This window comes from Hylobates moloch, unplaced genomic scaffold (assembly GCF_009828535.3).
Source record: "Hylobates moloch isolate HMO894 unplaced genomic scaffold, HMol_V3 SCAFFOLD_16, whole genome shotgun sequence".
Classification (NCBI taxonomy): Eukaryota; Metazoa; Chordata; class Mammalia; order Primates; family Hylobatidae; genus Hylobates; species Hylobates moloch.
Genome location: NW_026652291.1, coordinates 31,487,972 through 31,507,521, shown reverse-complemented (window position 1 = coordinate 31,507,521; position 19,550 = coordinate 31,487,972). Strand labels below are relative to the sequence as shown.

General features: G+C 43.9%; 2 protein-coding genes across 6 annotated transcripts in view; both read left to right on the top strand.

Annotated features, from left to right (window-relative positions):
- Nucleotides 1-8,376: 8,376 nt before the first annotated feature.
- Nucleotides 8,377-19,550, top strand: part of PTGR2 (prostaglandin reductase 2) — a 34,582-nt gene continuing 23,408 nt past the window's right edge. For 2 of the 5 annotated variants that reach the window (XM_032180281.2, XM_032180279.2), the window contains exons 1-3: nt 8,377-8,519; nt 14,373-14,456; nt 16,486-16,604. In XM_032180281.2, the coding sequence (XP_032036172.1) occupies nt 14,420-14,456; nt 16,486-16,604 (156 nt within the window). In that variant the 5' untranslated portion in view covers nt 8,377-8,519; nt 14,373-14,419. Of the gene's footprint in view, nt 8,636-14,372; nt 14,457-16,485; nt 16,605-19,220; nt 19,416-19,550 lie in introns of all 5 variants that reach the window. The other 3 variants (XM_032180282.2, XM_032180280.2, XR_009210193.1) reach the window with 2 other exon arrangements.
- On the top strand, nt 10,649-12,031 carry LOC131381425 (putative uncharacterized protein CCDC28A-AS1; the record flags this gene model as incomplete). Its single annotated transcript, XM_058429342.1, has 2 exons — nt 10,649-10,726; nt 11,409-12,031. Coding segments are annotated over 2 exons (231 nt in total), but the record flags the coding sequence as incomplete, so codon positions are not given.

The following is a 19,550-nucleotide window of genomic DNA, read 5'->3' as shown; positions in this document are numbered from 1 at the left end:
GCCACCACGCTTGGCTAATTTTGTTCATTTTTTGTATAGACAAGGTCTCACTATGTTGCCCAGGCTGGTCTCAAACTCCTGAGCTCAAATGAAACTCCCACCTCAGCCTCCCAAAGTGCTAGGATTACAGGTGTGAGCCACTGCACCCAGCGTATCTAATGCTTTTTAAACCCTGACCACGGAGCTTGAAAGTCTTACTGAGATAAACTCCGTCTCCACTAAAAATACAAACATTAGCTGGGCATCACGGCATATGCCTGTAATCCCAGCTACTCAGGAGGCTGAGGCAGGAGAATCACTTGAGCCTAGGAGGCGGAGGTTGCAGTGAACCAAGATCACGCCACTGCACTCCAGCCTGGGTGACAGAGTGAGACTCTGTCTCAAAAAAAAAAAAAAAAAAGAGCCAATATTGACACATTATTGTTAACTGAAGTCCAAAAATTACATTAATTACATTAAGATTTACTTTAGTTATTTACTTATTTTTAGAGAGATAGAGTCTCCCTCTGTTGCCCAGGCTGGAGTGCAGTGGTAGAATCATAGCTCACTCACTGCAGTCTCGACCTCCTGGACTCAAGTGATCTTCCTGTCTCAGCCTCCCCAGTAGCTGGGACTACAATCATGTGCTACCACATCTTGCTAATTTTTAACATTTTTTGTAGAGAGAGGAATCTTGTTATGTTGCCCAGGCTGGTCTTGAACTCCTCACCTCAAGTGATCCTCCCACCTTGACCTCCCAAAGTGCTAGGATTATAGGTGTGAGACACCGCACTGGGCTGGGACCATTAAAAAAAAATTTTTTTTTTTTGAGATGGAGTCTCACTCTGTCACCCAGGCTGGAGTGGCAGTGGCCCGATCTTGGGTCACTGCAACCTCTGCCTCCTGGGCTCAAGTGATTCTTCTGGCTCAGCGTCCCCAGTAGCTAGGACTGCAGGTGTGCACCACCACGCCCAGCTAATTTTCGTATTTTTCTGTAGTAGAGAGGGGGTTTTACCATGTTGGCCAGGCTGGTCTGGAACTCCTTACCTCAAGTGATCCACTTGCCCCAGCCTCCCAAAGTGCTGGGATTACAGGTGTGAGCCACCGCACCCAGCCCCTGGGACCATTTTTTTTTTTTTTTGAGATGGAATCTCACTCTGTCACCAAGGCTGGAGTGCAGTGGCACGATCTCGGCTCACTGCAAGCTCCGCCTCTCCTGGGACCATTTTTTAATTCGGTTGATTGTCTTCATATATCCTTGTTTTCTTATTTTCTTATTCAGACATTCAGCAGCCATATCTCATAATTATCTTCATACTATTGAGTTATGAGTTCTTTATGTGTTTTCAATATAAGCCTTTTATCAGATGTATGATTTGCAAATATTTTCTTCCAGTCTGTGGCTTATCTTTTCTTTTCTTTTTTTTTTTTTTGAGAGAGAGTCACAGTCTGTTGCCTGGGCTGGAGGGTAGTGGCATGATCAAGGCTCACTGCAGCCTCAACCTCCCATGCTCAAGTGATCCTTCCACCACAGCCTGCTGAGTAAGTTGGGACTACAGGCCTGCACCACCACACCCAGCTATTAATAATTATTTCTTGAATTTCAGTAGAGACAAGGTCTCCCTATGTTGCCCAGGCTGGTATAGAAATCCTAAACTCAAGCAATCTGCCCGCCTTGACCTCCCAGTGTTGGGATTACAGGTGTGAGCCACCACCTATGGCCCTTTCATTTTCTTAAGGTACTTTATATTTTAAATTTTGATAAATTCTAATTTATCACATTTTCTTCTATGGTTTCTGCTTTTGGTGTCTTTTTTTGTTTTATATTTTTACCTCTTAGGTTTTGGTTTATAATCCATTTTGAATTAATTTTTGTATTTGGTGTGAGCAAAGGTTCAAGTTTCTTTTTGTTGTTTTTGTTTTCTGGGGTTGTGCTTTTGTTTTTTGGCATACAGATATCCAATTGCGCCGGCATCATATATTGGGATTATCATTTTGCTACTGAATTGTCCTGACCCCTTTGTAAAAAATCAATTAACTATAATGTAGGAAGGGTTTATTTCAAGACTCTCTTCTCTTCCACTGATCTATTTATCCTTGCATCAACACCACAATGCCTTGATTACTATAGTTTTTTAAGTACAATATTTATACGATGTAAGAATACATCCTATGCGAGGCGCGGTGGCTCATGTATAATCCCAGCACTTTGGGAGGTCGAGGTAGGCAGGTAACTTGAGACCAGGAGTTTGAGACCAGCCTGGCCAACATGGTGAAACCCTGTCTCCACTAAAAATATGAAAATTAGCCAGGCATGGTAGCATGTGCCTGTAATTCCAGCTACTTGGGAGGCCGAGGCCTGAGAATCGCTTGAGTGAGCTGAGACTGTGCCACTGCACTCTAGCCTGGGCAACAGAACAAGACTGTCTCAAAAAAAAAAAAAAAAAAAAAAAGAAAAGGCCCGGCGCGGTGGCTCACGCCTGTAATCCCAGCACTTTGGAAGGCCAAGGCGGGTGGATCATGAGGTCAGGAGATCGAGACCATGGCAAAACCCCGTCTCTACTAAAAATACAAAAAATTAGCCGGGTGCGGTGGCGGGCGCCTGTAGTCCCAGCTACTCTGGAGCCTGAGGCAGGAGAATGGCGTGAACCCAAGAGGTGGAGCTTGCAGTGAGCCGAGATTGCGCCACTGCACTCCAGCCTGGGCGACAGAGCGAGACTCCATCTCAAAAAAAAAAAAAAAAGAAAGAAAGAAAAGAAAGCAAGCTTGGAAGTGGATTCTTCCTCAGCTAAGTCTTCTTATGAGACCACAGCCCAGCCCAGACTGGCAGCTTGATTACAGAGACCTTGAGCCAGAATTACCCAGCTAAACTGCGCATGGCTTCCTGATCCTTCAAAACTCTGAGATAATATAATGAAAGTTCATCGTTTTTGTTTGTTTGTTTGTTTGTTTTTCGAGATGGAGTCTAGCTCTGTCACCCAGGCTGGAGTGCAGTGGTGCAATCTTAGCTCAGTGCAACCTCTGACTCCTGGGTTCAAGTGATTCTTCTGCCTCAGCCTCCTGAGTAGCTGGGATTACAGGCGCCTGCCACCACACCCAGCTAATTTTTGTATTTTTAGTAGAGACGGGGTTTCACTGTGTTGGCCAGGCTGGTCTCGAACTCCTGACCTTGTGATCCACCCGCTTCGGCCCCCAGAAAGTGCTGAGATTACAAGCGTGATCCACCGAAAAGTTCATTGTTTTAAACCACTAAGTTTTGGGGGTAATTTCTTTGCAGCAATAGATAACGATACAACAGCCAATCTTCAAAGGTTTTTCTTTCAAGGTTATTTTCACTTGGCATGCAAGAATTTCTAAACCTCTAAGAGTTTTCAAGCTCTCTTTTCTGAAATTATACTTCAAAGGACAGATATATTAATGGGGAACAAAAGAAAAAGTTGATCATATTTATAAATATCCATACAAGTTGGTAATCATATGAATGTTCTTAATTTAACACCTTATATGGTTAGAGTCTTTGAAATGATTTCATGATACAGAAATGTCGCTCTTCATCAGTAACTGCAGGGGAGAGAAGAAATCTCATTCATCTCTTTCTGGGACTCTTTTTGTTAATTTTGAAGACTTGGCATTTTTAAGGTCAGGCTCCGGATTTCATTAGTCAGCATTATAAGTAAAATGTAGGCTAGTGGAGCTAAATTTTACTGGCAGAAGTGGAGGAAGAAATATGGCCGGGTGCAGTGGCTCATGTCTGTAATCCAAACACTTTGGGAGGCCGAGGCAGGTGGATCACTTGAGGTCAGGAGTTCAAGACCAGCCTGGCCAACATGGTAAAACCTCGAATCTACTAAAAATACAAAAATACAAGCATGGTGGTGGGTGCCTGTAGTCCCAGCTACTTGGGAGGCTGAGGCAGGAGAATCACTTGAACCCGAGAAGCAGAGGTTGCAGTGAGCCAAGATCCCGCCACTGCACTCCAGCTTGGGTGACAAAGCAAGACTCCACCTCAAAAAAAAATTTAAATAAATAAATAAATAAGGTTTTATTTAATAGCAGTGAAATAGGGAGCTTATAGCATTCAAGCCCCTAAAGAGATCAGTCATACCAATAGGAGGTACAGGGGAGAAAATTATGCTTGGCAATTTTGAGATACATTACCCACAGTGACTTTAACTAAAAGCAATGTGAGAAACTTCAGGTCCAACAGAGGACAACTCTGACTGGACTTGTTAGTTCCAAACTCCCCGTGGAGTTCAACTTCTCCTGTTGCCCAGTCCTGCTTTCTTCCTCTTCCTCGCATAGGTATTGATTCAAAAGGTATTCCCTAATAGACATCCTGCATACCAAACTCCGCATCAGAGTTTGCTTTCCAGAGAACCCACCTTGTAATAGGCAGAAATATGACCTTTTTCTAAATGCTCAATTTTTCTGAAAAAGCATTTATTTAAGCTTGAGTGTCACAGGATTCAGTTACAGCATTTTTTTTTTTTTTGAGACAGAGTCTTGCTCTGTCACCCAGGCTAGAGTGCAGTGATGTGATCTGGGCTCACTGCAACCTCTGCCTCCCAGGTTCAAGCCATTCTTTTGCCTCAGTCTCCCGAGTAGCTGGGATTACAGGTGCTCACTACCATGCCTGGCTAATTTTATGTATTTGTATTTGTATTTTTGTATTTTGTATTTTTAGTGGAGATGGGGTTTCACCATGTTGGCCAGGCTGGTCTTGAACTCCTGACCTCATGTGATCTGCCTGCCTCAGCCTCCCAAAGTGCTGGGATTACAGGCATGAGCCACCCAGCCCAGCCAGGTGTGGTTTTTATCTCCTACTTTGTTCTGTTATTTCTTCAGGATGTATGTTTGGGTTTGAATTTGTGTCATTATGAACAATTATCACCTCCATGGAAAAATGTTTTATTTAGCATCAAATAATCTTTGATGTTGCACTAAGTGTCATATACCATGCAGGTTGGTCAAACTTGAATGATTTCTCCTGAGTAATTTGCTATCATATGAGGTGATTTTCATTTAAAAATAATTTAATGAATGAAAAAACTAAAAAATAATTTAATGAATGAGTATACAAACATATCAGATTAAGTATTTATATTTATTTATTTATTTATTTTATTTATTTATTTTTTTTTTTCTGAGACGGAGTCTCGCTCTGTCGCCCAGGCTGGAGTGCAGTGGCGCAATCTCTGCTCACTGCAAGCTCCGCCTCCCGGGTTCATGCCATTCTCCTGCCTCAGCCTCCTGAGTAGCTGGGACTAGTAGGCGCCCACCACCACACCCGGCTAATTTTTTTGTATTTTTAGTAGAGACAGGGTTTCACCATGTTACCCAGGATGGTCTTGATCTCCTGACCTCATGATCCGCCCACCTCGGCCTCCCAAAGTGCTGGGATTACAAGCGTGAGCCACTGCGCCCGGCCAAGTATTTATATTTATTATGCTTTTTTTTTTTTTAAGAGACAGAATCTCATTCTGTTGCCCAGGCTGGAGTGCAGTGGTGCAAACACAGCTCACTGCAGCCTCACCCTCCTGGGCTCAAGTGATCCTCCCACCTTGGCCTCTCAAGTAGCTGAGACAACAGGTGTGCACATCACACCAGGCTAATTTTTAAAATTTTTGTAGAGGTGGGTTTTGCCATATTACCTAGGCTGGTGTTGAACTCCTGGGCTCAATTGATCTTCCTACCTCTCGGCCTACCAAAGTTCTGGGATTACAGGTTTGAGCCACAGTGCCTGGCTTTTTTTTTTTTTGAGACAAAGTCTTACTCTGGCACCTAGGGTGGAATGTAGTGATGAGATCATAGCTAGCTGCAACTTAGAATTCCTGGGTTTAAGCGATCCTCCTGCCTCAGCCTCCTGAGTAGCTGGGACTGCGGGTGTGTGCCACCACACCTGGCTATTTTTTTTCTTTCTCTTTTTCTTTTTTTTTTTTTTTTTTTTGTAGAGATAGGGGTCTCCTATGTTGTCCAGGCTGGTCTGAAACTTCTGGCCTCAAGTGATCCTCCTGTCTCGCCTCCCTAAGTGCTGGAATTATGAGTGTGAGCCACTGCACCTGGCCTATATTTATCATGCTTGAATGAAACAATATATACTATATATTTTTTTTTATAAGATGGAGATGAGAAGAATTGACACTTCCTTCTAGTGAAGTCTAGAAAATGATTCTCAAGGTTGGGCGTGGTGGCTCACGCCTTTAATCTCAGCACTTTGGGAGGCCAAGGCGGGTGGATTACCTGAGGTCAGGAGTTTGAGACCAGCCTGGCCAACATGATGAAACCCCATTTCTACTAAAAATACAAAAATTAGCTGGGTGTGGTGGCACGCACCTGTAGTTCCAGCTACTCAGTAGGCTCAATTGCTTGAACCCTGGAGGCAGAGGTTGCAGTAGGCCGAGATCGTGCCACTGCACTCCAGCCTGGGCGACAGAGAGAGACTGTCTCAAAAAAAAAAAAAAAAAAAAGAAAAGAAAAAAAGAAAAGAAAAAAGAAAATGATTCTCAGTTCTCAGGAATTGCTTGAATGATGAGAAGGAGGCAGTACAAATTTCTGCAAAGAGGGAGGAGTAGGGAATTCCAGATTTATGGCAAATATAACAAAGGGTCAGGTGCTTGGACTCAGGCAGGATAACTTGCTCCTTTACTTATTAGTTACTTAACCTGACTTAGTACTTAACTGGCTTAACTTCGGTTTCCTCATTCATAAAATGGTAATAATAGTAATAGGGCTGTTTTGAAAATTAAATCATGTAGGCAAAAAATCATATAAGGCATTATCCAACTCAAACTATACATTATATAAATGATAGTAATCCTTGGTGTTAGAGAAAATTTAGAAGAAGAGGATAAAGTGGATAAAAATGTACCTATAAATCCTCTACTCATCTCTTGAATTTTTGGGAACTCATTTTGGTGAGAAAAATCACACTTGTTACAAGGAGTTCACAGACCCTAGAATCAAGAGAGCTAAAACTAATTAATACACATATATTTAAAATTTTTGAGACAAAGTATCAGTCTATCACCCAGGCTGGAGTGCAGTGGTGTGATCAAGGCTCGCTGCAGTCTATTGAGCAGCTGAGAGACTACCAGCAAGCACCACCACACCTGGCTAATTTCATTTTATTTTTTATTTTTTGAAGAAACGCGGTTTCACCACGTTGCCCAGGCTGGTGTCAAACTCCTGACTCAAGCAATCCACCTGCCTCTGCCTCCCAAAGGTCTGAGATTACAGGCGTGAGCCACCGCGTCCAGCCCCAAAACTAATTTAATATTGCAGGGCTTCTTTTCTATTTTGAAAGAGTGTTTCTTTTAAATCAAGTTCTAGATTACCTTTATTTTATACTACTACTTTTTGTCTATTTGAGCATTTTATTTTTCATCATTTGGTTTAAGTCATTACAAAAGGCATTGAAGGTCTGTCTACCTGTCCATGACAGATAAAAGAGATTAGCTCCTGTCTGAAAATGTTTGCAAAGTAGTGTAATTCTCCTAGTCCTTCCTGAAGCTTTCCCAAAGAAGCAAAAATATTCAGACATAAAGCTACCAGGAACTCCAACCTGTGTGATCACTATTCCCTTGCTCACCAACCTAGTCATCTTTCAGCTACTCCATGCATGACTTGTGCTGAGCTATTAGCTCCCACATGAATACAAGCAATTCTTATACCTGCCTAATTCAGATGATCTTTCTTAGGGTTTGAAGTCCCTGGGGATCCGAAGCTGTCCTAGGTATACACTTTTCTCAACCCAGTCCAGCACAAAAGGAGACGACTAACAATGAATGAAATTGAGAAATCAGCCCACACTGGTAATCTTGGCGGAATTTGGTATTCTTCGTGAAATAAAAGAGGCGCAAAGGGGCCCTGGATTAGAGTCCAGAGAGAGGAGTTTTATCCCAGCACTGCCCCTAACCAGCTGAAAGGTAGGTGGTCCAATCACATCAGCTCTCCGAGACTCAGTTTCCCCATCTATAAAACAAGGAGTAGGCTTGACGGTCCCTGTCTCACTATAATTTCCCAATCGAGGTTCAGGGAGTAGGCTTGACGGTCCCTGTCTCACTATAATTTCCCAATCGAGGTTCAGGGAGAAATCCACAAAACTAATAAAACTTCTTCACAGACTGCTAAACGTGAACTCACTGGTCAAGGTTGCAAGATTTGCTCTTTGGGTCAAGGCAGTAGGGGCGGCCACAAGGAACCAATCTCGGTTAAGTTATTAATGCACTTTGCCCAGCCTAGTAACTCTCCCCTGACGTTCCGCATTTCCCTTGCTTCTCCCGGAAACGTGGGGCGCCCAGGAATCGTCCCTAAGCTTCCGAACCCCGCCCCTGGGAGGGGAGGGGGCGCGGAGCCGGGCCTAGTCGCGCGCCTGCGTACTGCGGTCAGAGGGCCGAGGCCTGGGGGCGAGCTGGGGTCGTGCAGTACAGCCTCTTTCCGGCAAATCACGCGAGATTTCGTTCACCCGGGCTCCACGACGGTCAGTGACGCGCGAGCGGCTGCCGCGACTGAGGCTCCAGAAGCTGCTTCGGGCCCCAGCGGTGAGGGAGAAGACTCTCAACCAGGGTGACTTCCAGGCGTCCTCCCGGAGCTACCGGGGACACTGGCGTTATTGCCCGGAACACTGAGATAGGGAATGCTCGAGAAGCAGAAGCAGGTTTTGGGTTGTTTTTTTTTTAATTATTGGGGGAAAGCAGCCTGAGGTTTTGACGTAATTGTGTTTGAGGTGCCTCTGGAACTTTCATTTAACACAGATTTGTTGAGCACCTACCATGTGCCGGGCTTAGGGGATTGGACTTACATTTTTTTGTGTGTGTAACGGAGTCTCGCTCTGTCTGTCGCCCAGGTTGGAGTGCAGTGGCGCGATCTCGGCTCACTGCAGCCTCCGCCTCTCGGGTTCAAGCGATTCTCCTGCCTCAGCCTCCCGAGTAGCTGAGATTACTACTACGCCCGGATAATTTTTTGTATTTTTGGTAGAGAAGAGATTTCACTGTGTTAGCTAGGATGGTCTTGATCTCCTGACCTCGTGATCTGCCTGCCTTGGCCTCTCAGAGTGCTGGGATTGCAGGCGTGAGCCACCGCGCCCGGCCTGGACTCACATTGAACAAAGCAGACAAGTCCTTATCCTCTTAGCGCTTACAAGCTGGGCAGTTAGTTTGAAATTCTGGGCTAGAGACGCAAATTATTATTATTTCCATTTAAAGTGGTTGGTAGGAGGAGCCACAGGGCTCAGGGAGGTCCCCGAGAAAGGGAAGAGCAAGATAGGAATCTCCACATGCAAGACTTTGGGAGGGGAAGGAGGAGACCAGAAAACCGGAAGGGGAGGAGAAGACTGGCAGAGAGATCCAGAAAGACACATGGTTGGTTTGTTTGTTTTTTGAGACAAAGTCTCGCTCTGTTGCCCAGGCTGGAGTGTCCTGGCTGGATCTAGGCTCACTGCAACCTCAACCTCCTGGGCTCAGGCAGTTCTCCAGCCTCAGCCTCCCGTGTAGCTGGGACTATATGCGCCCACCACCACGCCTAATTTTTGTATTTTTAGTAGAGCAGGGTTTTGCCATGTTGGCCAGACTGGTCTCGAATTCCTGGCCTCAAGTGATCCTCCCACCTCAGCCTCCCAAAGTGCTGGAATTACAGGTGTGAGCCACGGCTCTGGGCCCAGGAAGACACGTTTTATAACAAGGCATGGTCAACAGGGTTGCTAGTGGCAGAATAATCGCATGAAATAAGGGTATTAAAAGGTATTAGGAAGCTCATGTGATGGAAATAGTAGGTGCCGCGTTGGAGTATGGGTTCTAGCGTTATTACAAGTTGTGCGACCCTGGGCGAATTATTCTATCTTTCTGTACCTCTTTTTTCTTTTTTTTTGAGACGGAGTTTTGCACTTGTCGCCCAGGCTGGAGTGCAATGGCGTGATCTCGGCTCACTGCAACCTCCACCTCCCGGTTTAAAGCGATTCTCCAGCCTCAGCCTCCAGAGTAGCTGGGATTACAGGCGCCCGCCACCACGCTGGGCTAATTTTTGTATTTTTAGTAGAGATGGGGTTTCGCCATTTTGTCCGAGCTGGTCTCAAACTCCTGACCTCAGGTGATCTGCCCACCTCAGCTTCCCAAAGTGCTGGGATTACAGGCCTGAGCCACCACACCCGGCCCCTTTTCTCATCTATAAAATTGAGAGGATGATATTACCAACCTCACAGTTTTTTGGGTGTGGGGGTGGGGAGGTGGTTTAAACAGGCTAGTGAATGAGTCTTTGCTCAGTTCCTAGCATTTAGGAATATTAAGGAAACAGGTTGAGAAAAGGGACTTTTTCCAAGTTCCCACCTGGTTAGAAGCAGGAGGAGTACTCTGTTCTTCCTACTTAAATGACCTTTCCCTTTTACCAGGCTGCAAGGTAAACACTCAACACACTCTTTATCATCACATTGGAGCAAATTCATCTGTTATTATTTTGGAATATTAGCACCAAGTAGGAGTAGTATCCCAGGCAAATAGAATTTGCTGAGTTTTTTTCCCCTACTTGGGATGAATTTAACAATCTACCCTTCTTTCAGATCTTGGAACTTGATGTGTCTTATTTTAGCTGTTAATTTTATGACTAAATCCAGTTATCTATATTTTATTTATTCTTATTATTTATTTATTTATTTTGAGACAAAGTTTCGCTCTTGTCCCCCAGGCTTGAGTGCAATGGATCAGTTTCGGCTCACTGCAACCTCCACCTCCCAGGTTCAAGTGATTCTCCTGCCTCAGCCTACAGAGTAGCTGGGATTACAGGCACCCGCCACCACGCCCAGTTAATTTTTGTATTTTTAGTAGGGCAGAGTTTCACCATGTTGGCCAGGCTGATCTCAAACTCCTGACCTCAAGTGATCCACCTGCCTCAGCCTCCCAAAGTGCTAGGATTACAGGTGTGAGCCACCGTGCCCAGCCAAGTTATCTATATTTGAAATGTGTGTTTTTTTGGTACTATTGAGGGATATCATACAATTATCCTATATTAATTATAGTATTTGACACTTGAAAAGTTTCTAATTTAATACAGAGTGAGAGAACTTTAATAGTATATTTTTCATGCTGATAACCAGTGTTTGGGCAAATCTATAATATACATATTAATATGTTAAAGAAATAAAGCATACTATTGACAGTAAGAGAAGAGGGCAAATATGATATTTCATTTGGAAAGACTGCTTTGAAAATTTAGCCATTATGGTTCTATTACTACTTAAGGACTTTTAGACCCACTTAATTTGGAAAACTTTGGCTTTTTAATCCTTATATAATTGACACATATGGTGATTCTGTAGAAAGTTTCTTTTTTTTTTTTTTTGAGACGGAGTCTCGCTCTGTCGCCCAGGCTGGAGTGCAGTGGCACAATCTCGGCTCACTGCAAGCTCCGCCTTCCGGGTTCATGCCATTCTCCTGCCTCAGCCTCTCCGAGTAGCTGGGACTACAGGCGCCCGCCACCACGCCCGGCTAATTTTTTGTATTTTTAGTAGAGACGGGGTTTCACCGTGGTCTCCATCTCCTGACCTTGTGATCCGCCCGCCTCGGCCTCCCAAAGTGCTGGGATTACAAGCGTGAGCCACCGCGCCCGGCGAAAGTTTCCTTTTTAAAACATATGTAGCCTTACATGACATTATGGACCTCTTGGTGTGATGAATGGATGTGGCACCACCCTTAAAGATTCTTGCCTGAAAAATTGAACCTGAAGTAATCAAGCCTCTGGATGTAACTAGCAGTCATGGATAAGGGGAGGAGATAGAAGAAACATTTCCTTCTTTCTTTAAAAGCTAGTCATTTACCTTGTGATGGTAAATGACACCATGAGGAAGCAATCAAAGAACATTCTACAGGCAAAGTAATGAAGAAACAAATCAAGGGCATGAACTAAACAGGGAAGGGAGACTCAAACTGTAGTACGTGGACCTTGAATTCTGATTTTAATGAACCAACTGTAAAAAGACATCTTTGAAACATCTTTGAAACCAACTGTAAAAAGACATCTTTGAACATCCTGAAACATCAGGAAATTTGAATATGCACTAGGCATTAGATGGTGAGAAGGAATTACCAGTACTATTACTTCTGTTAGGTGTAATAATGGCATAGTGTTTATGTTTAAATCTGTGATGGCTGGGTTTTGCTTCAAGGGGAAGTTGGAAAATGTAGTCTTTTAGCTAGGCAACATAGTGTCCAGAAGGAGAGGATAGTCACTGAGGGCAACTAGCTGTTCTGTCACAACCAGTGAGATTATACAATCATTTGCCACATAATGATAGTTCAGACAATGACAGACGATGAGCCTCTCATAACATTATAATGGAATTGAAAAACTCCTCTTGCCTGGTGATGTCATAGTCATGAGACCATTATAGTGCAATTACTTTATTTTTATTTATTTATTTATTTATTTATTTATTTATTTATTTATTTATTTATTGGGACAGGGTCTCACTCTGTCACCTAGACTGGAGTACAGTGGCGGGATCTCAGCTCACCACAACCTCTGCCTCCTGAGTTCAAGCGATTCTCCTGCCCAGCCTCTGAGTAGCTGGGATTACAGGCATGCACCACCATGCCCGGCTGATTTTTGTATGTTTAGTAGAGACAGGGTTTCACCACGTTGGCCAGACTGGTTGTGAACTCCTGACCTTAAATGATCCACCTGCCTCAGCCTCCCAAAGTGCTGGGATTACAGGCACGAGCCACCACGCCCGGAGTATTACTTTATTTTTTAAGAAATTTAGTGGGGCCGGGCACGGTGGCTCATGCCTGTAATCCCAGCACTTTGGGAGGTCAAGGCGGGTGGATCATGAGGTCAGGAGTTCGAGACCAGCCTGACCAACATGGTGAAACCCCGTCTCTACTAAAAATACAAAAATGAGGCGGGCATGGTGGCACGCACCTGTAATCCCAGCTACTTGGGAGGCTGAGGCAGGAGAATCGCTTGAATCTGGGAGGCGGAGGTTGCAGTGAGCTGAGATTGCACCACTGCACTCCAGCCTAGGCGACAGAGCAAGACTCTGTTTCAAAAAAAAAAAAAAATTTAGTGTAGTCTAAGTGTATAGTGTTAATAAAGTCTAAGTAGCCTACAGTAATGTCCTAGGCTTTCACATTCCCTCACCACTCCCTCACTGACTCACCCAGAGCAAGATTCTGTCCCCCACTCCAAAAAAAAAAAAAATTTGATTACATGTCAATTAAGCAGTTAGTGTTTTTTGGGGTTTTTTTTGGTGTTTTTTTTGTTTTTTTTTTTTTTTTGAGACAGAATCTTGCTCTGTCGCCCAGGCTGGAGTGCAGTGGCGCGATCTCGGCTCACCACAAGCTCTGCTTCCCGGGTCCACGCCATTCTCCTGCGTCAGCCTCTGCAGTAGCTGGGACTACAGGCGCGCGCTACCATGCCCGGCTTATTTTTTTGTATTTTAGTAGAGACGGGGTTTCACCATGTTAGGCAGGATGGTCTCGAACTCTTGACCTTATGATCCACCCGCCTCGGCCTCCCAAAGTGTTGGGATTACAGGTGTGAGCCACCACGCCCAGCTGCAGTTAGTGTTTTTATTTTGCCACTAGATTAACTGCTATCTCTGGAGGAATAGATCATGTTGTTTGTTTTATGTTTTTTTCTAGTCTTTATTTAAAAACAAGTGCAGTATTGAGAAGGGGGAAAGAGTAGAACAAGGGGTTTGGCCTGTAACTGACTGTGAACAATCAGTTGAGCTAACTCACTACCTTTGGACCAGCCTTGTGTTGTTTTCTTTTAATCGAGCCATAGGAGGCTTAATCATGAGGGTGTGCTTGAAGATGAATGAGCTTGAATTATCTGAGACCAAAAACATTTTGCCCCACTTGGGCCGGTTGCAGTGGCTCACACCTGTAATCCCAACACTGGGAGCCCGAGGCGGGCAGATCACAAGGTCAGGAGATCGAGACCATCCTGGCTAACACGGTGAAACCCCGTCTCTACTAAAACTACAAAAAAATTAGCTGGGCGTGGTGACGGGTGCCTATAGTCCCATCTACTCGGGAGGCTGAGGCAGGAGAATGGCAGGAACCTAGGAGGCAGAGCTTGCAGTCAGCAGAGATCACACCACTGCACTCCAGACTGGGCAACAGAGCGAGACTCCGTCTTCAAAGTAAATAAATAAATAAACAAACATTTTGTCCCACTTAATCTTCAATGAACTTGTTCCTATTAGTTAAAAATTCTAACTAGATTTAGTCTTTCTTCATATATTTGCTTTAGGAGGCAGACTCTGACAGGAGAGTTTATTTTTTTGGATCCTAAATGTGATTTTTCTCCCTCTGCACTGGGAAACACAAATGGACTTCTTTATTATTTTTAAATTGTTGAATACTTCAAATCTTGTGATTTAAAAATTTTTCTATTTATAGGAGTATTTTATACAGAAATCTTGTGAAACCACTGCCCAACCAGAGCGATGATTGTTCAAAGAGTGGTATTGAATTCTCGACCTGGTATGTATTTGTGATGAATGAACAACTGTGATCTTTGATAAGTATTAATGCAAATGGAGGAATAAAAACTAACGTGATGTTCATGTGGTAAATTAAGGTAGTAAGATATTGACACTAGTAAAGATACTAGAAGAAACTCTTTAAACGATGTAATAATTTTCAAGTGTTAGCTTATCAAGACCATTTTTAAACAGTCTTGTTTAAAAAACTTTTCAAGTGATAATTTATCCAGGCATTTGTTGATGAAATAAGGTATTTTGTAATCATAACATCTGAAAGCTTACATTACAAATATATGTGGCTTTTGTTTCTTTAGAGTATGTTATTATTGGTCCTTAAAATTTGCTTTTATTTTTTATGTGAAATGTAGTAACATATCAGTGCTGACATGTAAACTGCATCATAAAAACAGGTATGGAAAGAACCTGAGAGATTTGGGTCACTGCTGCCCACTTGAGGAAGTCACTTAACTTTTTTGAACTCAATTTTGGTAAAATGAGCAGTTAGATTAAGATCTTTATGTACTATTTCCACCTTATAAATTTAATAATTCTATGAAGAGTAAATTTGCATTAAACATATCTGCCCGGCGGCGGCGGCGGCGTCGTCGTCAGGGCCTCGGCGCGCTCGCCGGGCGCGGTGGCTCACGCTTGTAATCCCAGCACTTTGGGAGGCCGAGGCGGGCGGATCCCGAGGTCAGGAGATCGAGACCACGGTGAAACCCCGTCTCTACTAAAAATACAAAAAAATTAACCGGGCGTGGTGGCGGGCGCCTGTAGTCCCAGCTACTCGTAGAGGCTGAGGCAGGAGAATGGCGTGAACCCAGGAGGCGGAGCTTGCAGTGAGCCGAGATTGCGCCACTGCACTCCAGCATGGGCGACAGAGCGAGACTCTGTCTCAAAAAAAATAAAAAATAAAAAAATAAATGAACATATCTGAATATGAGTACCTTCTAGTGGTAACCTTTCCTTCTTACGAATTTTTCTCATACCTCAAATTTTTCTAATTTCCTAGTTCCTATTTTTTCAGACTTTATTATTATTACTTTTATATTCGTTTAAGTTTCTATAATGATGACCTTTCCTTATAAGTTTTTCTCATGCCTCAAATTTTTTAATTTTCCAGTTTTTCAGACTTTATTATTATTACTTTTGTATTCATTTAAGTTTCTATTTGCTTCTTAAAATGAGGAAGGAAAGTTTAGCCGCACTCCATCCTGGGTGACAGAGTATGACCTTGTCTCTAAAAAAAAAAAAAGGAAATACATACTGAGTCATTTCTATAGTTACAGAAGAATTACAAAACAATATAGATTTACTTGTGCCTGGTTTTTTTTTTTTTTTTTGAGATGGAGTCTCGCTCTGTCATCCAGGCTGGAGTGCAGTGGCACAATCTTGGCTCAGTGCAACTTCCACCTCCTGGGTTCAAGCAATTCTTCTGCCTCAGCCTCCCAAATAGCTGGGACTACAGGCGTGCGCCACCACCACGCCTGGCTAATTTTTGTATTTTTGGTAGAATCAAGGTTTCACCATGTTGGCCAGGCTGGTCTCAAACTCCTGACCTCGTGATCCACCTGTTTCAGCCTCCCAAAGTGCTGGGGTTACAGGCATGAGCCACCGTGCCTGGCCCCTTGTACCTGTTTTAAAAGGAACTGCTCTGTATCCTAGAGTGACCCTTTAAAGAATAATAAGTATATCCCACCAATTTGGGAGGCCAAGGTGGGCAGATCATGAGGTCAGGAATTCGAGACCAGCCTGGCCAGCATGGTGAAACCCCATCTCTACTAAAAATATTAAAAAGTAGCCGGGCATGGTGGTGCACGCCTATAATCCCAGCTACTCGGGAGGCTGAGTCAGGAGAATCACTTGAACCCAGGAGGCACAGGTTGCAGTACGCCGAGATCGCGCCACTGCACTCCAGCCTGGGCGATAGAGCAAGACTCTGTCTCAAATAATAATAATAATAATAATAATAATAGTATATAGTAAAGTGGCTTTTTTTTACTTTATATTTTTGCCTAATATTTTAGGAAAAAATGGTAATCCAATGGCAGAGAATTTCCGAATGGAAGAAGTTTATTTACCAGATGATATTAATGAAGGACAAGTACAAGTTAAAACTCTTTATCTTTCTGTGGATCCTTACATGGTAAGAATCATGATGTTGTAACTTGGTGAAAAAAACTTTATTTTATTATTTTTCATGTTGTTGTATCTGAATCTTATTGTGCAGTCCCTTATAGATTGGTAAATATTTGAGCAGTTATATATTGATACCTTTTAATTATAGATTGCCTTCGTTTTTATTCACTAGTGTAATTAAGGAATGTTGTAGAGGGAACAGATAATAGTAGTACATGTATGTGATTCAGGTGCTTTCAAATGTTCAGATTACTTCCCAGTAGTAAATAAAGCTTGAAGATAGTAAAACAGGATTGCAAATTCAGTAAATAAAGCTTGAAGATAGTAAAATAAGATTGCAAATTCTTTCAGATCCACTTTATAAGAGAGGCTGTGTATGAGATCTTTATTTATTTCTAGTTGACCTCCTCCTTTTCTTTTCTTTTTCTTTTTCCTTTTTTTTTGAGATGGAGTCTCGCTGTCACCCAGGCTGGAGTGCAGTGGCACGATCTCACTGCAGGCTGCTCACTGCTCACTGCTTACTGCAGGCTCTGCCCCCTGGGGTTCACACCATTCTCCTGCGTCAGCCTCCTGAGTAGCTGGGACTACAGGCGCCTGCCACCTCGCCCGGCTAATTTTTTGTATTTTTAGTAGAGATGGGATTTCACCGTGTTAACCAGGATGGTCTCGATCTCCTGACCTCGTGATCCACCTGCCTCGGCCTCCCAAAGTGCTGGGATTACAGGCATGAGCCACTGCGCCCGGCTTCTTTTTCTTTTTTTTAAGAGATGAGGTCTCGCTATGTTGCCCAGGCTGGTCTCGATTTTGCTGGGCTCAGGCAATCCTCTGACTTTGGCCTCCTTGAAGTGCTGGGATTACAGGCATGAGCCACTGTGCTTAGCCCTGTAGTTGATCTGTTTTTGAAAGGAACAGACTCACTTATGCTACTTCTAGACAAAGAAGATTTAGTGAAAACGTATATATTGCTGAAGACTGCAGATAAGAAGCCATTAGGACAGGGACTTTGGCTCTATGAGCTGGCGTCTTGCTTTACTTCTCCCAGAGGTCATACAGTCTCTTCTTCTAACTTTTTCCTACGGCCATGACAAGCACAACTTTTTATGTCAATTTACCCCCTCCTATTAAGAGTCTCGGCTGGGCGTGGTGGCTCTTGCCTGTAATCCTAGCATTTTGGGAGGCCAAGGCAGGATTGCTTGAGCCCAGGAGTTCAAGACCAGCCTGGACAAGAGAGTGAGACCCGGTCTCAACAAAAAATTAAAAATTTAGACAGGTGTGGTGGTGTGTGCCTGTAGTCCTAGCTACTTGAGAGGCTGATGTGGGCAGATCGCTTGAGCCTGGGAGGTTGAGGCTGCATTGAGCCATGATTGCGTCACTGCACTTCCATTCGGGTGATGGAGTGAGACCCTGTCTCAAAAAAAAAAAGTCTCAGTGCTTGGAATCAGATTGCTGCAGCAGGGAAATTGGCCCCATGTGTCTGTTTTGTTTAACTGTTTCATTGTATGAGTTTCCTGTTGCTGTTTTAACATAGTACTATAAACTTAGTGGCTTTTTTTTTTTTTGGGGGGGGACGGAGTCTCACTCTGTTGCCTAGGCTGGAGTGCAGTGGCACTATCTTGGCTCACTGCAACCTCTGCCTCCTGGGTTCAAGTGATTCTCCTGCCTCAGCTTTCCGAGTAGCTGGGATTGCAGGCATACACCACCACACCCAGCTAATTTTTTGTATTTTTAGTAGAGACGGGGTCTCGCCGGATTGGCCAGCCTGGTGTCAAACTGTTCTTTTTTTTTGTTACTTAGAGGCTGATTATCTTTTTCATTATTGAAGACATTTTTTAAAAATGAGCAACTTTATTATTTTTATTAACTTTTTTTGTTGTTGTTTGTTTGTTTGTTTTTCTTTTTTTTGAGACAGAGTCTCGCTGTCGCCCAGGCTGGAGTGCAGTGGCGCGATCTCAGCTCACTGCAGGCTCTGCCCCCCGGGGTTCACGCCATTCTCCTGCCTCAGCCTCCCGAGTAGCTGGGACTACAGGCGCCCGCCACCTCGCCCGGCTAATTTTTTGTATTTTTAGTAGAGACGGGGTTTCACCGTGTTAGCCAGGATGATCTCGATCTCCTGACCTCGTGATCTGCCCGTCTTGGCCTCCCAAAGTGCTGGGATTACAGGCGTGAGCCACCGCGCCCGGCCTGTTTGTTTTTGAGACAGAGTCTTGCTCTGTTGCCCAGGCTGGAGCGCAGTGGCGTGATCTCGGCTCACTACAAGCTCTGCTTCCCCGGTTCACGCCATTCTCCTGCCTCAGCCTCCCAAGCAGCTGGGACTACAGGCGCCCGCCACCACGCCCGGCTAATTTTTTGTATTTTTAGTAGAGATGGCTTTTCACCGTGTTAGCCAGGATGGTCTCAATCTCCTGACCTTGTGATCCGCCCGCCTCAGCCTCCCAGAGTGCTGGGATTACAGGTGTGAGCCACCGTGCCTGGCCTATTTTTATTAACATTCTAAATAGTTGAAACAGAAGTGTATAAAGTAGGAAGTGAAAGAGTGCCCATACAAAGGATCGCTTATTGATCTGCTGTCTAGGTAACAGCAATGTACCAATGTTAATGTCCTGCTTTTGATATTATACTGCAGCTATTTAAGACGTCACTACTGGGGCAAGCTGAGTGAAGGACTGTGTACTTCATTTTATTAATTTTTAACTTTTTTGAAATGAGATCTGTATTGCTGAGTCTGAGTGTAGTGGTGTGAATACAGCTCACTGCAGCCTCGACCTCCTGGGCTCAAGCAGTCCTCCCATCTCAGCCTCCCAACTAGCAGGGATCACAGGTATGTACCACCACGCCTGGCTAATTTTTTTTGTTTTTTGTAGAGATGGGGTCTTGCCATATTGCCCAGGTTGGTCTTGAACTCCTGGACTCAATCTATACTCTTATCTTGGCCTCCAAAGTGCTGGAATTTCAG